General features: G+C 40.5%; 1 protein-coding gene across 1 annotated transcript in view; it reads left to right on the top strand.

The window, feature by feature from the left end:
- Positions 1–25,661, top strand: part of SACM1L (SAC1 suppressor of actin mutations 1-like (yeast)) — a 101,945-nt gene that overhangs the window by 17,886 nt on the left and 58,398 nt on the right. The window contains exons 4-8 of the mRNA XM_018568859.1: positions 388–515; positions 4,964–5,113; positions 16,265–16,324; positions 18,776–18,809; positions 23,428–23,529. Of these exons, the coding sequence (XP_018424361.1) occupies positions 388–515; positions 4,964–5,113; positions 16,265–16,324; positions 18,776–18,809; positions 23,428–23,529 (474 nt within the window). The remainder of the gene's footprint in view (positions 1–387; positions 516–4,963; positions 5,114–16,264; positions 16,325–18,775; positions 18,810–23,427; positions 23,530–25,661) is intronic.

Here is a 25,661-nt window from a genome sequence, read left to right as displayed (position 1 = left end):
CCCCCCACATTCAAAATAATACAACCCCCCTCCCGGCACACCCAAATATAAAATAAAGAGCCCCGTCTCTCCTAAATCAGTGTGTCTTCTGCCTGATTGTGCAGCCTGGCATTTGAGTATAAATCACATAACTGAGTGTGTAGAACGGCAAGTTCTTTGGCAAGTAAAATCAGTTATAGAAATGCATTTCTGTTGTATTGTGCTAACTGACTGGAGTTCCAGTTTCTTAAAGTGATTTTTATTTTTCCATTCTCAACCCCCTGTGTTAAAGGAAAAATGCAGTTCTGCTTTAAGACTTGTGTGTGTGTGTGTTGTATTTTGAATGTCAAGTAGTTATTGACATATGTTTCCACAATATTTTATAATGTATACTATTTTGCTTATCAGGAATGTATCTGATTGTGATTACCAGAAAGAAGAAAGTAGGGGATCTTTTTAATCATTCCATTTGGAAAGCCACAGGCTTTGATGTTATTTCCTATAAAAAGACAATTTTGCATTTAACAGATACTCAGGTGAGTTTCTGATAGACATTTGTTACAGCATTCGAGTGATGTATATGGCAGAATTGCATCATTACAAATTAAAACTGTTCCCAAAGGAATGTTAAATACTGTTTATTTGAAGTTATTTTTGCAAAAATATCAATGTAAGAGAGGCAACTTTTCCATCACTTCTACCCACACTTCCACCCGCCTCCTTCCCACCAATATGCCCCATCTTTGTTGTTTCATTATCTTAAACCAATTCTTGCAGTTTTTTGCTGGGAGACAGCTTTTAATATAATAAGCAACCTAGGGTTATACTGGCATCTACAGGAGAAATGAACACTAAGCACATAGAATACTAAAGTCCAGCCTGTTGAGGCTTTAACCCCCTCCCGCCTCACATCTGCTTAGTTGTGCTTAGTATCAGGAGATTGGATGTCTTGCTCCTTTCTGCTATTTTTTTTGTGTGAATCTGAATACTTTGAAGCCTGTCAATCATCCAATCGGCCAATCAGCGGGAGAGGTCAGAATGAAGCAGATGACAGAGGAGGTCGCGGCCATCTTGCTTGATTGAAGACGCGATGGAGGTCCTGTGTGCGGCGGATCCGGGTCCCTGAAGATGGCGGACGCGGCACAGGTACTCGTTTTATGTTTTGGAGTATTTGCACGAGTACGAGTACGAGTACGAGTACTCATGCAAATACTCGGTATCGCGGCCGATACCGATGCTTGTATCGGTGCATCCCTACTTTTTTGTACTATTAACAAATACTGGTAGATTCAAGCCAGATATTGGAAATCCTGGAAGTCTCCAGTTTGTCAACAAGTGCAGGTTTTCCCAGTTCCTGAAGTATACTGGTGTTCTCTCTGCAACAGTCCTGCGTTCATCAGTGACAACCCGTATGTGTTGCTGTTAGCACAGGACTCCGTATTCAAGGCAGGCCAGATTATCTGTAGATTCCTTGCAGAATTATTGGGACCAGAGCTGGAGCAGTTACTGTTCCTGTCTGAAAACTCACTTGTGAGTGATTAGCAGGCTTATGCTTTGTTCAGGTAATCTCCACTTTCTTTTCAAGCAGCTTTGTATGTGTGACTAGGCTGTATATAGCTTAGTTATTGTGAGGGAGATTGATTCTTCCCCATCTGTGCTTGCCTATACCTTTCTGTAGGTTCTGTGCATGTTAAGTTTATTTTTGTATATAGAGGACCCCCCTTTTTATTAAAACTAGAGAATAGTGTACACTTTTGTTTTTACTTTGACGGCTGCGCACTTTTTGCCCAAACTGCCATTTTACATTTCCCACCTTTTTTTTTTTCTTCTTGCTTTGGTTAAATTGTTAACTCAGTGCTCCTGATGTGGCACTGCACACATGCAGGCCTGTGGCATTTCTGGGGAAATGTCTGAGCTGTGGCTTATTTGTCAGTGAGGGCACATTGCCAGCCCTGAAAAGCCTTACTAAGATAAGTGATGTCTGTTAAAGCGTGGTGGTGATGGTCAGCATTTACCATATTATGCAGGTATGCACAACTGAATTTATCTGCAAAGACTGCAAACACCCAGACAAGACAACCCAAATAGTTCTTGGTGCTCTATACATTTGTAGAATGTTCTACTCCACTAGTAGTCAACCACCTGTTTCTTGCATTATCGGAGCTCTGCCCGCCCCTATAGCAGTTGATCCCATCGTTTACTGACATGGAAGTGACACTAAACTCAGGAGTTAAATCTTAAAAATGCATTCAAGTACTCTATTCATAAAACTATCTGCTTTGTGCATCACTCAGCTGTAGAACCTCCAAATCATCTCTAAATTTGTGCTGACATTGTCCTTCCTTCTCAAAGGTGGCTACTTTTGTTCCCTATGGTTCCTGTGTGTGTTGTAAAGTAGCCACCGCTCCAAGCTCGCTCCCATGATAAACTATAATTTCAATACAAATTAGTAAATGATCAAGATGCAGGACCTGCCTGTAATGCGAGCCTCTGGCACTGGGCTCTGCTTGTGGCGCTCCCCAGACACCTAGTGTACTGGTTTGTAAACGCTTGAGCACTTTACATATCCAGGTCCATGACCCCTGAAGGCTCCCTTGAAAGTGAGCCCATGGTAGGGGCAAAAAATGTTTGGAATGTGACTTGTTTCACTTTGTTCTTCATATGGCACTCTCCAGCATCTCAGTACTGTGCTTGTACTTTGGGGCTTGTCTTGTATGCGCCTGAAACTAATACCTTTTTTCCTCCAGCTTTTACTCGAAAGAGGTTAATGCACCAGAGAAAATCATGGTGTCACTAACAGCTGTGTCGTTCTACACGATCCTTTTCCACCTTTCAGCGTGAGGTTGTTTCTTGCAACTTCTCTCCTAGCAGGCATTGCGGGTTTACCTTGGTTTGTCCTTGCTACTGTCCATTTGTGTCCACAGTCACTTGGAGCCATATAACCTTTGCTGCATCTCCAGCTGGTCTGTGAGTATTATGGTAGCTTTCTTCGAGGCATTACCATTTGCCCTGTTTTACTCCAGATCATTAAAACATTCTGGCTGCATGGGATAATAAGGTAACAGTCACTGGACTTGCCAATGTACCTGACAAGAACAGGACCAGGTTGTCTCTGGCCTGGTGGTTCATCAGTCCAGTTCTGGAATCTGGAAAGTCTTTCCTCCTTTTATCATGGACTATTCTTATGATGGATGCCAGCTTTACAAGCTGTGGAGACATTCTAGACACCCTGATGGTTTAAGGGACTTGGTCGTCTGAAGAAGCTTGTCTCCCCATCAACATTCTGGAGTTCCAAGCAATTTGACTACCCCTTCAATGCTGGTCTCCTTGACTGTATAGTCATTTTACACTGGATTTAATCGGACAGTGCCACATCTGCAAAAAAAGAAGTGGAACAGATTTTCCCTTGGGGGTGCCAGATGTGAACCTCCTGGCCTCAAGGTTCAACTACCAACTGGACAGGTTTATCTTCAGGGACAGAGATCCATGGCAGAAAGAAGTGGATGCCCTGGCTGCTTTGTTTGATCAGTACAACCTTTTCGCCTTTTAAAGCTCCTTCCACATCTGTCTCATTGTATCAAGATGGATGGCATTCTGGTGATTCTTATAGCACTGAACTGGACTAGGCGGATGTGCTAGTCCGACTCCTGGCAAAAACCTGTGCGCTCTTCCAGATCTTCTGTCCCAAAGATCATTTTACCACCCTTTACGGTCACTGGTTTTTATGGCATGGCTGTTGTAGAGATAGATGCCTTTCAGATTCTGTTATTTCTAGATTGAGGACTCTGTGTCCTCAATCTCTTTTTCTACCGTATATACTCGAGTATAAGCCGACCCGAATATAAGTAAAATCGGTTTCGGCCTGATATTTTTTTAAATTTCGGTTTTGAAATTTTCATTTCGGTGCACCTCCAATAAGTTGTTTTACCTCTGAAATCAGCCACACCAGTTTAGCTTTTATTTTTGTTGCCCAATGGCATGCACTGGCTTATGCTATTGTTCAGTATATCCTTAAAACAACCCCAATTAGTCTGTATTCTTTGTTATATATAATTCCTCCCATTTGATATCATGCATTAATGATCGCAGTCTGTTGAAGTTAGTCTTTTTTTTTTAAGTTTAGTGTTCTTGTCAAACTAATCTACGTTTCTTTTCTGTAACCTATTGTGAATGTGATAACCCTATGTCTAAAATCAGCTCTGTATTATTTGATATTATTAGATCCAATAATGCATTCATCCTAGTTGGGACTTCTGCCATCTGCTCCATGAAACTGTCCCTCAATAAGTTAACGAAACGGCAAGCCTTGGTTGATTTGTGCAGTTCCCTTTGCCCAATCAATGTCTGAATAATTGAAGTCCCCCATTATAATAACATTACTCTTTTTCCCAGCCAATTATAAGTATTGCGGCTCAGGAAGGGGCTCAAAGAACTCTGGACACCTACATAGGGACACTTGAAGGTATGGTGGTGCACACATGGAGATGCTCTGGCGGCACATGGATACAAATGGAGATGTGCACACGCATATAGAGAGCTGGAGGCACAGGGGGTACACTTGGAGCTACAGAAGAGCATAGGGGTACACTTGGAGATATGTAGGAGCACATGGGTACACTTGGAGGTATGGAGGCACATAGAGCCACTCTATAGGTACCATTGGAGCATTCATAACATTCATTTCAAAGCTTTAAATATAGTGTATTATGTCACCTATGTCATTTTTGAGAGAGGCCTGGAACCTAAATCCCTCACTTCCCATTGACCTACATTATATATGGGGTTTCAATTTACATAGAGAGGATCTAACCTTTTTCCCTTAATGTATCTAGTTATTTAAAATCCAGTTATAAAAAAGAAAAAAAAGGTTTTGAAAAGCATTCTGCTTAATGTTGTCTGTCTTATGATTTAGATATTTTTTTAATCTGCACTGTGCATTTAAAAGTACATGAAATAATAATGCTGACACATGTTGTTTTAACAGTTGCAGGATAACAAAACCTTCCTTTCCATGATCAGCTATGTTCTCAGCGTGGATGGATTTTACTTCTCTACATCCTATGATCTCACACACACTCTACAGCGACTATCAAATACAAGTCCGGAATTCCAAGAAATGAGTCTGCTAGAAAGGGTATGAGTAATGATAGACCACTGCATTTTTGTTTCTAGTATATTGTACTGTTCTGCACTGCAACACTTTAACGTAAACCTGTCATGAGAGAAAAATGGAGTCCTGCTATTGCTTACCTTATGAAAAAGTTGCCTTGATTGTTATTCTGGCCCACTGGCTTCAGTAATTTGTTACTGAGCTTGCAACTAGAATACAGAGCAGAACATTTAGTAAAAGTCCTAATCTGCTTACTTTTTCTGGGTCTGTAAATTAATATTCTGAAGCAAGAAAATTAGCGTAACAACCAAACAACTAGCATTTTTATAAGGAGAGGTCAGCAGCCGTTTCAGTAGCCTCTGTGCATGTTTATAATATTGCAATCTAAAAAAAACTGTAAAACACTGTCAATACTCCTAGTAATTAGGGACAATGTGATCTAGGGTGCCCAAGCTTTAGACCACATGAGGAACTCCCTGAGCAGCAGTTTTAAGTCATAGCAAGCAAATATGTACTTTTTGCTTGCATAATAATGGGAGTTGATAATACTAATGTGCTCTACTGATCTGTGTAAGTGTGATTTTTAAAATATACAATTTAAGCACCTCAAAAGCCCCCAAACTTAGGTTGTGAAGTATGCAAATATAAACTTCCAGCTCAAATGAACACCTACAACTCTGTAACCCTACAGTATACATTTACCTGATGGACGCTAATGGGGGGCGGGTATGCCAGAGTTCTTACTTTGTTGTGCAAATCCAAAAAAGAGAACCTTACAACAAGTGAGAGGGATTTATCAAAACTGGAGCAGACAGAATCTGGAGCTGTTGCCCACAGTAACCAATCAGCTTCTCTCTTCAATTTGTTCAGTTAAGCTTTGAAAATGAAAGGTAGAAGCTGATTGGTTGCCATGGGCAACTGCTCCAGATTATGTGTGCTCTAGTTTTGATAAATTCCCCTCAGTGAGTTTAAAACCAGGAAATGATTTTCATAGTGGGAAGGACAATATAGAGCATTCTACTGCTTTCAGTCATATTAGCTATCAAAAAGGAATTTAAAAAAACAAAATTACGGTAAAAGCGACCTCTGTTTAAATTACTTCAGACTTGAAAATTGGCAAATGAATACCTAGTGTCTTTCGTTTTGGGATTAGCTAAATGCTCCAAAATGCGTTTTTCTTGATTTACTTCAGAATGAGAGATCTGCATTCCTCTCCTATATGCTTTTACTGCCTCTCAGCACAGCCTGGCAACCTAGTACTCTTCCAAAGGCAAAGGTCCCTGCCACGTCTCTGGCTACTGTTTAACCCAGGTGCTGATGCCTAAATGCAAACTCTGTGTGGCAGTGTCACCCTTAAAATGACATCAGCTTCTATGTATATATAATCTTTTACTCTCTAGTAACTAGTGGCCTAAAGTACTTTTGTGGTTAACCCTTTAGTGGCCAGTGACAGGACGTCACTGGCAGCGGGCCGCTTTAAACTCCCGGGGGGCTAACTGTTTACATTTGTAGAGCCGACGGGCGGCTTTACAATAGAAGCAATTCTAGCCACTCAGCTGTCGTCAGATCGCTTCTACATGCTGGTAAACTGCCCGCTCCCCTCCCCCCCAAAGACACCCCCGCTGTGTTTCGCGCGCTCCTGCGATCTGCACTTCAATAGCTTATTTAAAGTGGAAAGGTGACACTAGGGGTCTTTTGGACTCCCAGTATCACCTTAAAGAGTACCTTACCACCAATATGCTATCACATGGGGGGCTTGTAAGCCCCCCTATGTGATGGCAATTAAAGTAATACAAATAAATCGTTTTTTAAAATATTAAGTGAAATAAATGTAAAAATACTAAAAACTATTTTTGTAAAGTACCCCGCGAGCACATGCGTCTTCATGTAAACACGCGTCGGGTGCGCCTACGTCCAAAAACGATGATTGCGCTACACAAGTTGGCTAACGCTGCACACGCCAGGGTGAGAGCAATCATTCTAGGGCCAATATTTACGCACATCTCTAAACTGATGACCTGTAGCGGCTTTTCAAAGCGTCGTCTATGGACTTCTTTGTGTAGTGAATATTGTTGCTGTTTTTACTGACGCACATAATTTTTAACCTGGTCATGTTGGGTATCTATTTACTTGTTGTAACCTCATTGTTTGTATTGCATTTAAAAAAATGTTTTTTTTACTGTGTTTTGGGGCACTAAATTTAACTTAAGTGCATTTTTTACGGAATTTTTGAGTTTGATAATAAATTGCGCTAATGTCGTTCAACATATAAAAATTTACAACTGCCACCATTTTATTCTGCAGCGCCTTGGCTTTGAGATTTTCAGATTTTCTTCTTTGCTTGCAATACATTTAGTTTTAAAGTAGTGTGCTGGCGGAATTTTTATATCACCTTTAAATCTGAGCAGCCCACCTCTGCATTTTCCTCTGACTTGCAAATGCTGGAACTTTCAGGTGTAACTGGAAAGTAATAGCTGTTCTGATATGCACTCACTTTGTTCGGTGCTTCAAGACTACACATGCCAAGTATCCAAGGTGCTGTACTGGACTGCAGCCATTGCTCCACATGACGGGGTTTGCTGAAAGTTTTCCCCTCTACCCCCGTTTTCCTCTCTGACTTAAACTCAGATCACATGGTGTCCTGTGCCGCCCAAGGCATTTGCCTCTGGTTCTTACCCCTCCATGAAGTGGAACTGTCGGAGGATTTTTCCTCCCGCCAAAAGCACACCATAACAAGTCTAATTCAAACAATCCCTCCATCTCAAGAAAAGGCTTGGTGACTTTTGCTGGCTTCTGCAAACCTAAGCACTCATCTAAGATTTGTTTCCAATAAACAGCAATTTATTAATTTGAAACCCTAGAGAAAAAGCAGACTGATCAACTTTCTCTGTTACAACAAGTTTTTCGATCATAATAAATAGGGATGCAACGATACCAATATTTTGCTTTCGGTACTTGCCGATACTGAGTACCAGGGCTTCCACTGCCATGGAGCCGGCTTCTCAGGCAATCAGGAAGCTGTGCAGCGGGTAATGACTTGCCGCCTGACTTCCTGATTCCCCAGGAAGCTTGCTCCATGTTGTTTGGCCGGCTCGATTGTGATTTGCTTGGAAACGGGCTTCCCAGCCAATCAGCATGGAGCCAGCTTCCCGGCTAATCAGGGAGGCGGGGTCATTACTCACCACCCGGCTTGCGGATTGCCCAGGAAACCGGCTCCATGTAAAGCGCTGCGCAAACTGTTGGCGCTATATAAATCCTGTATAATAATAATAATAATAATGACAGAGGTCGCTCAAAATGGGAAGCATTGGAGAGAGATTAAAGAAAATGGGATAACTGCCCCCAGCACCAGACACCCAAAGTAGAGGAAAAGCCAGGTCTTTAGAAAGAAGAGAATATGATGGCCAGTGTGACCAAAGAATAAAATCCGAGGCACAACATTTTTCTGAGTGCCTCAGCTTATGGAAAGCTTAGTCCCACAGGTCAGGGGGAAATAGGGATTCCCTAATAGAGGCATCACCGGGGTCGGTGGTGAAGATAGCAGACCCTTCGAGAATACTGAACCCACCACCAGTTCAGTTTCAGCAATGGTAGGATGGGAGGCCAAAGGTAGGAGGCACCATGGGAGCGCAGGTAAGGGTATAGGAGAAAAAGATTGTTGCATGGAAACCCATAACTTAGGGGAGAATTTATCAAAACTGGAGCAGACAGAATCTGGAGCAGTTACCCATGACAACCAATCAGCTTCTCTCTTCAGTTTGTTCATTTAAGATTTGAAAATTAAAGAGACAAGCTGATTGGTTGCCATGCATAGCTGCTCCAGTTTTGATAAATTCCCCTCAAATGTCTACACAATTCCAAAACTCTGGCAATGTGCACTGCCTAGTAGTAAATACTTCCACTGTATTTAGGTCTGCAGAGAATCGCATGGCACACTGGGCCGCCCAAACAAAAGCGTTCAAAATAACCTGGGTGGATTTAAGGAAATAAGGTGGAGCACAAACCGTTGGGGCTCGTACAGGATCCTGGGAAGGATATTCTGTTTCATATTACACCTGCCCATCCTGGAAAAGGTATTCTGGAGATCCGATTTAATCAATTGAAGTAATGGGAGAAAGTTCAATGAAAAGGTTTGAGATCGATCCCGTGGTAAATGGATACCCAGATATCGTATGGAACTAGTTGCCTACCTAAAAGGAAAGTTCTCCATCAGCCCTTGAAAGGCATTAGGAGGCAGAAAAACATGCAAACTTACAGAATTTCGAGAGGAGAATTGAGATAGACCTAAAGGGAGAAGACAGAAAAGATAAAAGGTTGTCGGCATAAACAGCGACCTTGTGAGACTTAGACCCCAAAATGCCCCCCTTATATCTGTATTAGCCTGCACTGTATGGAGAAATCGTTCCAGCATCAAAATAAACATCATGGGGGAATAGCAGGCAAACCTATATAGTGTAGTTAGTAATAGTAAGCGATTCGGACAGGGAACCTTTGACTGGAACTCTCACTGACGGACAGGAGTAGAGTGGCTGGAGCCAAGTAAGCATATGCGGGTCCAAACCCAGAGACTCTAAAGTGATGTGCAAAAATGATCAGTCAACCCTGTTGAATGCCTTTTTGGCATCAGTTGAAATAAGAACACAGGTTGTGAAATTCGACAGGGCCAAGTGGATGATATTCAAAGCTCTGGTGGAATTGTCCTTTGCCACCCTAGAGGGCATAAAACCCACCTGGTCCAGGTGGATAATTTCACAAAGAAACTGTAAAAGGTATAGATATAAGATTGTTTCAAAGAGTTTAGTGCAACTTTTAGATAGAGAAAGGGGGTGGTAGCTAGAGCAAACTGACAGACCCTTCCCCACCTTTAGGTAGAACAGCTATATGGGCAAACACAGCTTCTGACCTAAAAGAACAGCCATCGCATAGAGAGTTCAATGCTACCACAAAATGAAGGGACAGAACAAGGGGAAAACCTCTTATAATATACAAGGGATAAACCATCTGCCCTGGGAGTCTTACCGCCCTGAAAATACCTCAGGGCCACATCCAGTTCCAAAGTGGTAATAGCAGTCTCCAAATTGGAACAAATCTTCTCATCAAGAGAAGTCATGTTAGACTGGTGCAGATAGACCTGTATTCGCTCCTCCTGTGACGTCTGGCCAGAGGGAACGGACAGTCGGTGTAAATTATATAGGTCAGAATAATAATCCCAAGTCCCTGTATCATGAGCCCCATTTAGATCGTTGATGGCGTAGAGCATTAGCCAAGGATCTACTACACTGGTTACCATATTCATAAAAGGAGCATCTACATTTACCCAGGGAAACTTTGGCCTTGGCCTAACAATTGAACCAGCTGAGCACCTATGGATGATTCCCCAGCACGTTTGTGGGTAACTTCCATAATAATAATCTGGGCAATAAGATTCGTAATCTGCTGGTGGCGCTGACACTTAAGTCTTGTACTGTGTCGGATAAGCATCCTCCAAATTACTGCATTTAGGTTTAGCTTCCCAAACTGTGTAAGGAGAGAGATCAGAAGATATATTATGAGCAAAACAATTTATGCAATTCCTGATGCACTGAGGACAGAACCACAGGATCCTCCAACAAGGAAACGTTGAGACCGCAGGAGCAGGTCCGAAGAGGTTATACTCCCAATCTCTGAATGGTTGCTGAGAGGAAATTGGCTAAGGAGAATAAGAAAAAAACCAATACGAGAATACACTTGATGTGTGTGGGAAAAGTAAGTGAAATCCTTTAGTTTTGGTGATGAAGTCTCCATACATCGACTAACTAATGCAGGTAAGGACACTTCTTAATATGTTTGCGATCTGCAAAAGAAAGTTGAGAGGAGGAATTGGAGGTATCCAACGCTGGATCGAGAATAAGATTGAAGTCACTACCCAAGAGACTGCCCTATTAAATTTATCGTGAAGTTCTAAGGTCCGTATCAGGAAGGTAATCCAGTTATAATTGGGAGGTTCACATGCGCTAATGTGACCACCTGTGTACCCAGGGAGCCTTTAAAGGAGAGGGCCTTCAAAGACCAGGGAGTCTAGCGAGATAGCAAGACGCTAACACCCCTAGATTCTTTATCAGGAAAATAACTATGAATTGCCAAAGGAAAGAATTGGTCCGCAAAACGTGGGGCATGGTGTAGTTTAAAGTGAGATTCCTGCAAAAAAAAACACACACAAAAAAACTATTTTCTGTCAGTATAAATCAGAGAACCATCCTTATTTTCTCGGGTACGTTCAATCCTCTCACATTGAGCGATAGACAGGGTGGGTGAAGCATGGTGGAAATGGGTAGGGAGGATGGCCTGCTACCTCTTCCCTGCCCTTTGCTGGCCAGTACACCATTCTAAATGATCACCCCCAGTGCCTTCACAGTAAACAGATGCTTTTACACCAGTCTAACATCTATTTATGCACTTCAGATCCAAATATCCAAATATTTATGTTGATTCTCAAAGCTCTTTTATATCGAAACCTCCGACTTGTCGACTTCTCCAACCAGTGACATCACATCCGGTGACTGGCAGTAGGAGATCTAGTCCAGATGGAGCTAGTGCGGGTGCACTAGCCATGCGGTTGTTTCAGTCCCCAATTTCTTTCACTGCACTACGCACCTTCATCCTGCCTGTCGAGTTCTCCAACTATACTCACTGCGCCTGTGTGTCATCACACTGCCTGTCGTGTTCTTCAACTCTACTCACATTCTTTGACACATCTTTCTTTTAGATCCTTGGCTTAGCAAGTAAAAATATTAACTTTATGAACAGTCCTCAGCAATGCATTAATCTACAGTATGGCAGGAGTGCTGCTGGTAGAAGACCAAATAAAATGTCGTTCAATGCATGCAATATCCAGTACATAATTAAAGCTAAACTCCGAGGTAATTCAATCTGTCCAATACTACTGTTCCTACTACTCAGCTCGGGGTGCATAGTGACTGTTCTCATGGAGGACACCGGGGCGCCAGTCCCGCACCGGAGGAGGTAAGTTTACCGAGGGTTGGAGAGGGGGCCAGATTTGAGTGGGTAATTCAATTTTCCCAAAATACTTGGTAAGGTGAATTTACCCTTTTAACCACTTGCTGACCAGGGTGTTAATACCCCCTTCCTGTCCAGGCCATTTTTCAGTATTCAGCGCTGCGGTACTTTGACATTTATTCTGTCATGCAACGCTTTACTGAAATAAATTTTATACCATTTTTTGGGGACAGATAGAGCTTTCTTTTGGTGGTATTTAATCACCACTACGTTTTTTGTTTTTGTTTTACTATATAATGAAAAAAGTACAGAAAAAAAAAAAAAAACCTGTTCTCCCTACGTTATGTTATAAAACATTTATTATTACCCAATTTTTTGGTAAAATATAAAAGACGGGGTCACATCAGGTAAATAGACACCAAACATGTCAAGCTTTAAAATTGCGCGCACCCGCTAAATCGCAAAAAACTACCATACCCAAAATTGATCATAGCCGACGCTTTAAAAGCTTTTACCGCTCATCAGCTTAGTGTTATCAGTGATTAATGGCCCTAGAATTATTGCTCTCACTCCGACGTTCGCAGCGATATGTAACATGTGCGGCGCAATGGATGTGATCGTCGTTTTCGCACGTAGGCGGACTTGACGCATGTGTGCATGTGGGGGCGTGTGCATGTGCAAAGAAGTTTAGGCTCTTGGAGGATGTTGTTCAATATAACCTCAGTGTGTGGCAGGCAAGTGGCACCTCGTGTAGAAGAGTCTGTGTTTAAAGTGGACCCTCTTTCACTAAAAATCCCGTCAGCTTGCAGCTCTGCATGCTGATTTAAAATCCTCTTACATTCATTAGTTAAACAAACTTGTTTTTCATTTACTTACAAATAGAGTTCATCCACTTCCTGGTCCAGTTCTGGCAGAAATTATGTAAGTCCCAAAGCGTTGCATCCTGGGAAGATTACATCAGCAGAGCATTGCTGGGAAATCTCCTGAGAGCCCAGGCATTTTCCTCCCCCGAGATGATGTGCATGGTAACATATCCTAGTCACGTGTGCCAGAGTTCCAGGTAGTAAAGGGAGATCTAGTACCCTGCCCTATTAACATGGTCACTGTCAGAAGACTGGAAAAGGAAAGAGAAATAAGGTATGCAAAGAATACAAAGCCTGTAATTATCTGGAATTATGTGTTTGTAGATTGTCAATTTCAAACATTTCTAAAGGTGTGTTTGTTGTTATTTTTAAAGATATGGGTAAAGGTCTGCTTTAAAGTGTTAGTAAACCCTCCGTTTTTTTTTTCTTTGCATATATCTACTGCTAGTAAGCAGTAGATATATGCAAAAACTTTAAAAAACAAAAAAAGCTTTAAAAAGGGTTAATACTTACCTGTGTCTTCCCGGCGCGCTCCCGTCCGAAAATCTGAAAAATCTCGGGCAGCCGCAAAGGATCTTGGGGCGGGTGCATGCACAGTTCAGATTTTCAGCCGGGAGACGAGGAGAGACACAAGGTAAGTCTAAAGATGACGTGCACCGCATGCAGACAGGAAGTGCCAGCAAGCACAGAGGAGTCAGCGCTGAATCGGAGACCCGCAGCAGCGCCGGAGAGAAGGCTAAAAAGGTCAGTAAAGAAGAAGAAGATCTGATTAAGAGACATCATTTAAGGTAAGTGCTTACATTAACATTGGGAGGAGGGAAACATTTTTTATCCTTTAATGTCACTTTAAGGAAATCCTTAATAGAAGTTTTCATATATAATTTCTCTTTACCTATTGCCTATGTGCTCATTCTTGTTATTTTTTAATCTGGAGTCCCAATTGCTTTTGGATCTTGACAGCAGCTTCAATTTCCTTTCTTATGACAACAAGAAGAAGACAAAATTACTTCCTGGTTTCTCGTTGTCGAGACGTACTGCACCTCTGCAGTACCAGTGAGTTGCCTCCAGCATGAAAAAATCATAGGCTTACCTACCTGCGATATCAAAATCGGCCACAAGATGGAGCCGAAGAGCAAACATCTTTATTTACAGCAGCTTCAAGACTCTTCCTTTATCCGCCTGCCGACCGGCCGTTGTAAAAATACGGCCGGCCGGGAGCTTCCTAGATCTGAGCGGGCATATTTAATCGTCCCGCCAGCCACGCCCACTCGCGTGCGCCGCAGGAGCCTGCCTAAATTTAAAAACATTCAGGATGCCTGTTTACATACAAGCAATACGCCGGCGAATCGCTTTTATAAGTTGGTGGTCCATGTAGGCTGGTACTGTATTTACATGTTTTACATTTTGATTAGTATATTTCTGTGTTCTTTTACCAGTTGCACCCCACCCTGTTTTGTTAAAAAAAAAGCATCAAGCCTGGCTTATTGCAGAATAGGAGGCTTTAGCTGCATGTTGAGCTATACACAGGCCACAGGGTAATGTATAGCGGGGACAAAACAACCAGTGCACATAATACAAGACACATGTTCAGTGTCCTATATACTCTAGTAATCTACCTGTGACTATATATATATGCAGACATGAATTTCGTCTTGTTTATAGTCGGCGATAGACTGCAGTTTACAGTGTTGATTTGAGGCTCCGTCCTCGGAGCTAGGGGGAAAAGAATGGATACAGCACTAAAAAAATAGAAAAAAAAAGTTGTTTTTGCTTAGCCAGACATTCTCATATAGGGCGTACCCAACAACAGACATTTATACACCCCATTACTGCACCAAATATAATGTTGCATTTTCTACAAATGTATGCAGTTTTCGTTGAAACAATAGTTCAGCCATCATTTATCCATTTCAAAATGCTAAACAATTCAGTAGCCACTTGTTTGTCCCCATGGCTGTTGGCCCTCTCAAAACTACAATATCATAAAACCACTAATGTTATGAATGCATGACTGTAAATTCTGGCATATAGTATTAAATAACATACAACATGATATACTTTGCACTGAATGACAGTGACCGCCCCAATGATGCAAAGGTTTCATGATCTCTCAGCATCCAAACTATTGCGTAACTTGATAGAAGCTCTAGAAGCAGATGACCTGAACTTAAATCTCTGTGCCCGCTCTGTAGAGCTGTGTTCCTTGCTGGTGCCATGAGACAAATAAAGCTGCTAGAAACATACCTTCATATTGCTCTTTCTCACAGTCTCAAACTTTTGAGCCGCTGACACTCATTTTTTACCCTTTTGCCAAAACTAGAGATGAACCAAAATTGAATTTTTAGACCGAAAGCAAAAATAAAACATTTGTCAGGCAGAAACGAAAACCAAAAATGACAGTTTTTTCCAACGTTTTTATAATTTTGTAAAAGTTTTTAAATTTTATATTATTTCTATTTATTTAATTATTTTTTACTTTGCTATTGGGGGCTTCAGTGAAATATCAGGGGTCTAAACAGACCCCTGATATTTCCCTTTTAAAATAAAAAAGGGATTGATGACTTTTTCTGCAGCCCCTGTTCTGAATGGACAGGAAGCCTCTTTACTGATTTGTTCCTGTCCATTCATAAACTGGGGATATAGTGTTCGTTACTATGTCCACAATTATGAATGAACAGGAAGTGATGTACAACACTTCCTGTTTATTCATAACTGGGGGACACAGTGAGCCTACTGTGTCCTCGGTTATTTACAAACATTCATCAATCAGCATCCATAGTTGTCTCCTCCCCTCTCGGCCTCAAAGCTTCTCTCCTCCCCGCTGGACGCTAGTCTGTGTCCCCTTGGATTCCTGTTGCCTCTGCCGACACAGGCAGGTGAGAGCAGCGGGCATTGGAGGGGACACAGACCGGCACCCAGTCTGGAGGAGAGAACCCTAGGAATGGAATTAATTTTCGGCCACATTTTGCCCAAAGTACCATTTTTGGACAAAATGTTTCGGCAGCTGAAATTTTCAGTGCATCCCTAGCCAAAACAGTACTAGGGTATAAAAGTACTCATGTAAAGTACTAATGTTTATCATGGGTAGATGTGTTAATATGATCCAACCAACAAAAGGTCTTTCTTTTGAGTAAAACAGGAAAAGGGGACAGTAGTTTAACTGTGCCTGTTCCTATATTTAAAATGTAACAGTGTTTCGGGGATAGATTTACAAAAAAACAAAAAAAACAGTAATGAGTTAAAATACTTCTATTGCTAAAAATACAATTTCATTGTGAAGATTTTCATGATTTTCTTATTTTTTTTTATTTTGCAGGCTGATCAGAGGTTTGTATGGAATGGACATTTACTGAGAGAGTTTTCTGCACAACCTGAGGTAATTCAGTGTTATTATTTTAACGGGTTCAAATACGTAATGTATTAATCAAGAGCATGTTAGGTAGAATATTCACAATTGGTTGCTTGGTATAATGTGGAATGTTTAAAATGTTTTTAATTGGTGGACTTGCTGAAGACCGTTTTTTCCTACCAAGCTGCAAAGTTCTTTTCATAAAGTTTGACTGTAAGGGGAAATCTCACTGACAAAACGCAGACAGGACAAATACTAACAGGGGTCTTATCCATTCCATACTTTATCCAAAACTTAAACAGGAAAAAAATTTGACTTACATACACTTACCGTACTTACATTATAATCAGACTTCTTTGTTGCCTTTTTAAATGAAAGCTTTCTGGAACTTTAAAGAAAAGGTTTTCTTTAATATTCTATCTTTTTAGCATTTGTTGACCACTTTGGCAGCCTTATGATTTCATCTCTGCAAATATGTTCTTATTAAGGTTAGCTGCAACATATTGGGGAAATAGGCGCGGTTTCTCCAGAATGGCTGTAATGGCATTTTGTGTACAAAACCAGCAACATGTTTTCCTTCCTCCATGGAACCCTATTTGATTATTGTTCCCTCTCTTTGAAATACATGATACACAATGATGTCTGCCTGTTCTCCGGGAGGCCTGTTCCCAAGAAACCAGCTGTATCTTGTCCACAAGGGTGTAGGGAGGTATTTCCTATTCTATACTACATAGGAAATGGTGATAGATGAGTTCACAAGTCAGAGGAGACCGCAAACCTCACTGCTGATTCTCTGTTTCCAAGCTGTGGCAAAAAAACTCATAAATCAGAGTCCTGGTGAATCACCTTTTTTTCATTTCTCTGCTGGGTCACTGTTGAGCAGCTGGAATTCGGGAGATGGGAGAATCTTACAGTGACACTAAACTCAGGAGTTAAATCATAAAAATACATTCAAGTACCTTAACTATTAACAAAACTGTAGCTTCTTTGTGCATCACTCGGTTGTAGCTCCTCAAATCATCTCTGAATTCATGCTGACACTGTCCTTTCCTCTGGGGGGAGGCTACTTTTGTTCCCCATGGTCCTCCCTGTATGTGTTGTAAAGTAGCCACCGCTCCAGGCTCACTTCCTTGATTGACTAAAACGTCAATATAAATGAGCTAACTAAACATGAAAAATGCGAGCATGGAGCGGTGGCTCTACAACACACACAGGAACCATAGCGAACAAAAGTAAGCCACCCTCCAGAAGGAAGGACAGCATTAACACTAATTCAGAGATGATTTGATGATCTACAGCCGAGTGATACACAAATACGCTACATTTTGTTAATAATGAAGGTACAGGAATGCATTTTTAAGATTTACTGTAACTTCTGAGGGATACCCTGTGCTTTACTGAGCTGGAGAGCTAAGTTATACCTGGCATCAGATGACTTAATAGAAACAAAAGGGTTCTGCTAATTTGTCAGGCTGTCCTCTCTCTCTCTTTTAATCTCTATAGTGTTCTCCCCAGGCAGTTGGAGGCATTCGTTATGTCACAGGAATATTTTCCAAACTGTTGGAAGATATTGCTGTGCATGTATCACATCCATGTTACATGTTTTTGGTGCCCAGAGAGTATCAAGGCACTTTATCACCAAAAGTGCATAATGCCTTTTGGGAAGTTTTGAGTTTTATCAGTGACACCAAATCATTGCCAATTGCACTCCGTTTTGTTTTCTTCTACTCCATGATTTTTACATGCCTGCCAGGTTTTGGCCACATTTGCCAATGCCCTTATGATAACATCCTTTTTATTACAGGAATCTTGCATACCTTAAAAAGACAATGGGGTTGATTTACTAAGGCAGGAGAGAAATTGAAATGAATTAAATTAACCAATCAGGTGCCAGCAAAATCCTGTTTTTTTTTTTTATTTCTCTTGCACATGATTGGCTTTTCCAGCTGAACTTGCCTCATTTACTATTATTCATTTTGGAACGTAAAAAGAGTGAACAATCACTTTGCAGAATGTATCCCTTTAGTAAATCAACTCTGTTGCTTGGTTAGAAACTGCTACTCTTAAATCCTCCTTTTATGGCCAGATCCAGGCCCTTCTGACTGGAAAAGCTCAAACACTTCTGGCTAGTGTTGGAGTTTGCCACTAAGCCCTGCTTCCCACATGATCCCATTTGCACATCGCTATAAAAGGTAGACTTACTGACTAATAGGAATGTATGAAAAAGTGCATGAGCTTTCTTTGTCAGAGCTACCAACATTCAGTTGTATAGAGGATTATAGAGGGTGCCTGCACTTTGTACCTGTAGCAGTTTATTATTTATTTATTTTGGCAACAGATTGTAGACGCATACAATTGTAAATTACAAAAGTTAGACATTTTCCATGTAATAAAAAAACCTAACCTATTTTGCTAGTATTTTAGAATATATAAAAATATTAATCAGAAAGAATTTCATCTTCTTTTTTCCATCCAAAGATCCAGAAATTTGCTGTTCCGGTTATTCACGGATGTATCCTTTTAAAATGTGTATGTTTAAAAGTAGGTACAATACTGTCTAACTACATCATATAAAAAAGACCATTTTTACATTTTGTAAAATGAATTTATTGTGCAGAATAATCAGGCAGGTTTTAGAAGCTAAGTTCCTTTTAAAATGGGCTATTAGTGAATATATAAACTCCATGAAATGTTAGAGTTTTACTAGTGCATTTTTAGGGCAACACCAGCATATAGCAACTTTGATCAAAAGTTTAGAGCTCGTGCTTTTATAGACTTTGTCACTGCTCCACTTGCACTCCACTCTGCCCTTTTTTTCTTTTAATTTCTCACTACCTGAATACTCCCACTAGAAACCTGATTTCAGATTGGTTCAAGGCAAATCATTCTACAGGCATATTCCTTGTGATTACATTCATTGTTTTGGAAACTTGTTGTGTATATACCTTTTAATACAATGCATGAGGTATCAAAGGTGAATTTTTTAATATTTGCTTGGAATTCATCTTTGAAGATTAAGTGTACTCTTGTACAAAATAAAGGCTACCCATTGATATAAGATGAATTTTGCTTAATGCAAGCAGTTATGATCATATGTTATTTAACAAACTACAGCCCCTACATATGCCATACAGGGGAAAATCTGTTGTCTGAGTTATTTTTCTTAGGGATGATCGCCTTTTGGCCATACAAGGCTCTACTTTCAGCCAATTGCTGCCAAATCGGCTGAAAATCCAGTTGTGGGTGGTCCAGTCATCACCTCCCAGTTCCACCAAAGTGGATTGAAAAATTGTTGGCCAAACATTACTGCATTAGAAGGCTGTTTTTGCAGTGCAAAAAAATGCATGATTGGCCAAATCAATCATAAACATTTATGTAAAGGATATTTTATTAGAATTTTCAGTGGTCAGAATTTGTAACTTCTTCTTTTAAAGTGATATAAAGTCAAAAGGTTTTTCAGCTATTTCAAATGCTGATTTAATTATAATGGATGTGGCTTCTTGATTTTTTAAAAGTTTAATTTCCTGCAGAATTAGCTGGTCCCCTGAGCACTGGCCCTAACATCCTGTTTTAGGATGACTCCTTTCCATTGCAGGGTCCTATGGAGCCACCCTTTTGTGTGCTAGTAAGGTGTGTGCGCCTCCACAAACACACAGGCACAGCAGGGCAAGTCACTCCCCACCTTGCTGCTCCTTCCTCCTCTCTTCTCCAAGTTAAAAGATGGATAGTTACTGTAGAAACCACGGTCCGTTGTTGATCTTGTATTGGACAGGAAGTTCAGGGTAGCTGAGCTGATAGAATTGGAGACAACTGTTCCAAAACATGATGACTGTCAGAGCTCGGGCAAAGTAAAGAACTTCTTTGCTAGGCAAGTGTATATTCGTTTGAGCTGGATTCATTTTTGAAAGAAAGTTTGAGGCTTTAATACTACTTTGTCTATCTAAATTGCTGTGTTACTGTCTATAACTGGTTGAGCCAATGCCAACATTCTAAAAATCTAAATTCCTGTAATCAGGGACTGAGGGATTGACATGTTATCGCTTAGTTCCTGATCATTAGAGCCGACGTGTGACAGCTTCAGTCTCACATGTCAGTTATAATTATGGGGATTATTATTATTATTATACAGGATTTATATAGCACCAACAGTTTGCGCAGCGCTTCACAATGTATGGAAGACATTTCAATCGCAATACACTTCAATACAAGATGGTATGAGGGCCCTGCCCGTGAGGGCTTACAATCTAAAAGAGAGAGGGCAAGTGATACATGAGGAGGTAGCTGTGTGGGAATGATTGTTTGAGAAAGTGATGGTTCATTGGTTAGGTTGAGGTGGGATAGGCTTCCCTGAAGAGATGAGTCTCAAGCGATCGCCTAAAGGCAGTCAGTGTAGGAGATAGACGGACAGGTTGGGGTAGAGAGTTCCATAGGATGGGAGAGACTCTAGTGAAGTCCTGGAGGCAAGCATGGGTGGAGTTGATGAGGGAGCTGGAAAGCATGAGGTCTTTCACTCACCCCATGATTCTCCTCTCAGTTATGAAGTGTGCTGTAGGCAAAAGGAAGAAGCTGCAGTTTTATGATTTTTAAGAAAGGAGGCATAACATATTTATATTTCCAGATGATCTCTGCCAGCTGATTATGAACTAACCAAGGGTGCAGGAACAACTAAAGGAATATCTTAGATTATACAGAGTCCTTTAGATTTCTTTATCGGGAAATAGAAAATTTCTATTGACCCTTGATCCGATCACATACGAATCGATCCAATCACACATCAGGTGAAAAATGTATAGAGCCCCTCATTAGGTGAGGAAAAAGCATCAACAAAATCTTATCTGCATCCAAAAACACAAAAGTTTGATCTAACCATCAGACGTTTACTAAATCTAAGAGAGGAACTATAAGACTGAATAATCTTAAAGTGCATTTCCACTTTTGCAGCCAAATTGGAAAAAACACTTATTTTATTTTTTTACAAGCTAAAAAACAAAATTAAAATGTGCTTGCAGTTTAAATTGCTTTTTACTTGCTAAAACTTTACTTTTCTTCTCCTTATTTGTATTGTTAGGAGATTCAAATACTGCCTATCCTAACAAAGGGTTAATGGATCACAACCCTGGCTTTTGGTTGTATGTTAATGAGAGGAACAAATTTTTAGGTTTTCTCCAATTTGACTGCAAAGGTAGAAATACACTTTATGATACAGACCTAGCCTGCTGTGAGGAACAGGTATTATGTCAGGGAAATTATGATTGGATCTCTCCTTATCCTCTGTTTTGGTTACGTACACAGAAGCCATGAATATTAGCAAAACACCGACAATCAGCTATTAGAGATCTGCTTGATAAGATATGGTCTTTATGATAACTGTCTGAAAATGTTAATGCTCATATATTTATACCCTTTCTGGCGTTGCATGGCATGGGTGGGGGCAGGGACGGAGCAATAACCCTAAGATGCTCTGAGCCACACACATAAAATGGTCTTCCACACTTCCTGAAGGAAATGGTGCATGTCATTGCAAAACACATTAAAGGGAATTTATAAGAACTGGAGCAGACAAAATCTGGAGCAGTTGCCCATGGCAGCTAATCAACTTCTCTCTGTCATTTTCAAATCTTAACTGACCAAACTGAAGAGAGGAGCTGATTGGCTGCCATGCACAGCTGGTTCAGTTTTGATAAATTCCCCCCAATAAATTGTGCTTGAATTGTGAACTGTGGCTTTCACGCCATCAGACAACTCAGCGATTTATATGTTGGAAAGTATATGGACTTCATCAACAAATCAAGAGACTACTGACTGATGGTATGGTAAGGCGGTAAATATGTGGTTACAACATGTGGATGTAAAGCTGAACATTTAAGATGATACGTATATATTAAATACAAAAGAGCGTAAATATTTAGAAGATATAAAGTGTGATACTTAATGGACTCAAAGAAATAGATTTTTCTGTAAGTACAAAAGACATTTTGCCCATGATGCAAAAAGAATAACACATGTTTTCAACTTTTGTATCTTACTGAGCAGACGGTTATTTCATCTAACATGTTATGACATTTGGCAAAGTCTGCACTAGGGATGAGATTCAGTTCATCCAGCTGCTAGAATGTTAACAAAGCAGCCGGAGATCCCAGGTGATGTTATTGTCCTAATGTGGTCATGTCCTTGACATCACCCAGAATCCCCAGGTGCTGTTTACAGCAGATCATTACATTTCAGCAGCGGGACATCGTGATTGCCAATGCATCTACACTGCTGGACAACATCAGGGGACATTATTTACTTTTTTGTATGGCAGCAAAGGACTTTTTCATGGTGTGGGCATCTTTAGCTGCTTCAGGACCGCCCAACGTCAAAATACATCCTGGTCCCTGAAGCTGTTATACCAAGAACATGGCTGCTGCTGTAGCCGTGTTCTTGGCATAATTTTAAACAGCTGGCGATGGCTGTTTAGATACAAGCGATCCGGCAGCTATGCAGCCTCCGGATCGCTTGTACGATGCAGCCGAATGTGTGCCTTCCCCTCTGCCGCCGTCTACCCCGGGCTCCGCTGTCACCCTGGTGGGTCCGGCACATTGGGTCTCCCCTCACCGATTGGGGGGAGTTCAGCAAGCTTTGGGTATTATATTCTTAAGCCCCTTTCCCTCACCCTTCCCTTTGCAAGGTGCCTTGTCCTAATGCTTTAAGCAGCCTGCAATGGCCGTTTAGATACGAGTGATCCGGTGGCTATACAAATCCAGGAATCTTTCAGAATAGATAATAACCTAACAGCTAGCTAAAGATTTTAAAAAGTATTTAAAAACCTCAGTGGGCATGCTATCTTGTTGAACAAATGTGCATCACAAAGATGACTAGTAAAGGAGTTCATCAACACAATAATTAATACACATTCATGTGGATATTAGGCTAATATTGCAATATACATATTCTGGGTTGACTGTATAGGACTTTTTTGGGGGATTGAGTGAGCTTTCACAACTCACTGTGATGTACAGTCCCCTTGTATGTCACCTTTTATGGGATTGAACCTTTATTTTTCTATAGATTCACTTTTTGATGTTCTTCTTTTGAGACATAATCAATCACAGAAAATTATGATTTTGTGTTCCTTAACATCTCTTCAGTTATAGCAATACATTCCTGTTCTGTTAATGGAAAATACTTTGACTGGATTCTCATCTCAAGGAGAAGTTGTTTTCGAGCTGGTGTACGATACTATGTTAGAGGTATAGTACATGTCTTCTTTAAAAACTGTAAACAAGGGGCTAACTAAATAAATGTAAATAATAGTATATATCTAACATATGTCATGTTTGTCCATCATAGGAAATTGTAATAGTATTTTAACTTGCTTTAGTCTCTCCACCCAAGCACGTTTTTAAAATTTTATGTTGGTTTTAGGCTTAGGTTATTGAGGTGATTTTTTGTTGTTGTTGTTTGAAACCTTGAAGATTATGAAATGGCTACCTGTTGTACCTGTTGTATGTAAGGTGAAAAGCTGTATTAAGCAGCAATTCATAACACATCATACAGTGTTTAAACTGTGTGAACTACTGCAATTATGCTTTATAGCTTATGCCATGAGGGAGCCATTAGCTGCATATGTTTATGATTGATAGCAACTTTTTCATTCACTGTCCTTTTTAGCCATACAGTGTATCTTAGGCTCCATTCACACTGGAGCGGCTGTCAGCGCGTATTCGGCTGTACAAATATGCACAGAGCCGCTCTAAACAGAAAAAAAAAATGCACTTTAATGTGCATTGTTCAGATTTTTGTTGGGACCGCGTGGCCCCCAAAATAGTGCAAGTGCGATAATATGGCGGATTTCGCACGTTCGCGGCTAAATAATAGCCAGAAGCTAGCAGAATCCGTGCGGATTAAACATTTTAACGTCGAAACGCTATATGTAAATGGAGCCTTAGACCTTAGTTCCTTAACATTCAGTATCTTTTTCTTATTCAAGATTTGAAAGTTAAATAAGTTCAGACAAAACATCTTTTTTTAATAGAAAATTTTCCATCACTTTCTGTTCTGGTGGCAACAGTTTTAGCAGACAGTGAAGGAAAATCTGTGACCAATATACCAAAACAAATCTAACAGGGGTTCTAACTACCCCTAAAGAAAAACCTAAATTGATACTTTAAGGCTTAATTGGTACTACCATGCTATATACTGTGTTACCACCATGCTATATGTGTGTTGAGGTTCATTACAATATATAAATATAAAATAACAAATATAGTGTTTTTGAGTATTCAATTATTTTTTACAAATCTTCATTCAAATTACTTTTAATTTGATTTGATGTCGTGCTGCACATTTTGATTAGTTGAAGCTTAACTATTTCTGACATTGTTGGCTGTGATCCCTTATTTCCGAGAATGCAGCTGAAGGTTTGCACTGTGAAGCGTGGACTGACACTTTGTAAACTCCTCCAAATGTCTTCCTCATTTGTGGGCAAAACTATGCATTATTACGGGGTGGGCAAACTCTGGCCATTCAGCTTTGGTGAGATACAAATCCCATCATGCATCTGTCTTTGGGAGTCATGCCTGTGAAAATCTTGCAATATGTCATGGAATTTGTAGTTCCAGAACAGTTGGAGGACCGGAGTTTGCCCACCTCTGCATTATTAGGATTACCTCAAAAGTTCTTTAGATTATTTAACAAAGTTTCAGATCTTGGCCCATCGGATGGATAGATGTAAATTTACCCAATAGAAAATTTGTTTTTGAACAATTTTCGTTTTTGTCTTGCATGTACTGGTTTAATGCAGTCTTATAGTATGACAGATCCTAGAAGTGAGACTTTAACCACTTGAAGACCAGGTGTTTACACCCCCTTCCTGGCCAGGCCATTTTTCAGTATTCAGCGCTGCAGTACTTTGACGTTTATTCCGTCATGCATCGCGGTGCTTAAATGAATTTTATACCATTTTTTGGGGACAGATAGAGCTTTCTTTTGGTGGAATTTAATCACCACTGCAGTTTTTTTTTTTACTATATTAAGGAAAAAATCACTGAAAATTTTGAAAAATAAAAAAAGGTGTTTTTTTTACATTATGTTATAATACAATTATTATTACCCAATTTTTTGGTAAAATATAAAAGACGGGGTCACATCGGGTAAATAGACACCATGTTAAGCTTTAAAATTGCGCGCACCCACGAAATCGCAAAAAAAATACAATACCCAAAATTGACCATAGGCGACGCTTTAAAAGCTTTTTACGCCGGAGAGTGACACAAGAATGAGGAAGTGATATAATATTCATCACTTTCGCATTCTGACACTGGGGAGGGGACCGGAGGGAGATCGTGTACTGATCCCCTTTAACAGAGCCACCAGCACAGTG

Source organism: Nanorana parkeri, unplaced genomic scaffold (assembly GCF_000935625.1).
Source record: "Nanorana parkeri isolate BGI_ZX_2015 unplaced genomic scaffold, ASM93562v1 scaffold1255, whole genome shotgun sequence".
In the NCBI taxonomy this organism is placed as follows: domain Eukaryota; kingdom Metazoa; phylum Chordata; class Amphibia; order Anura; family Dicroglossidae; genus Nanorana; species Nanorana parkeri.
This window is presented reverse-complemented; position numbering and strand designations above follow the sequence as displayed.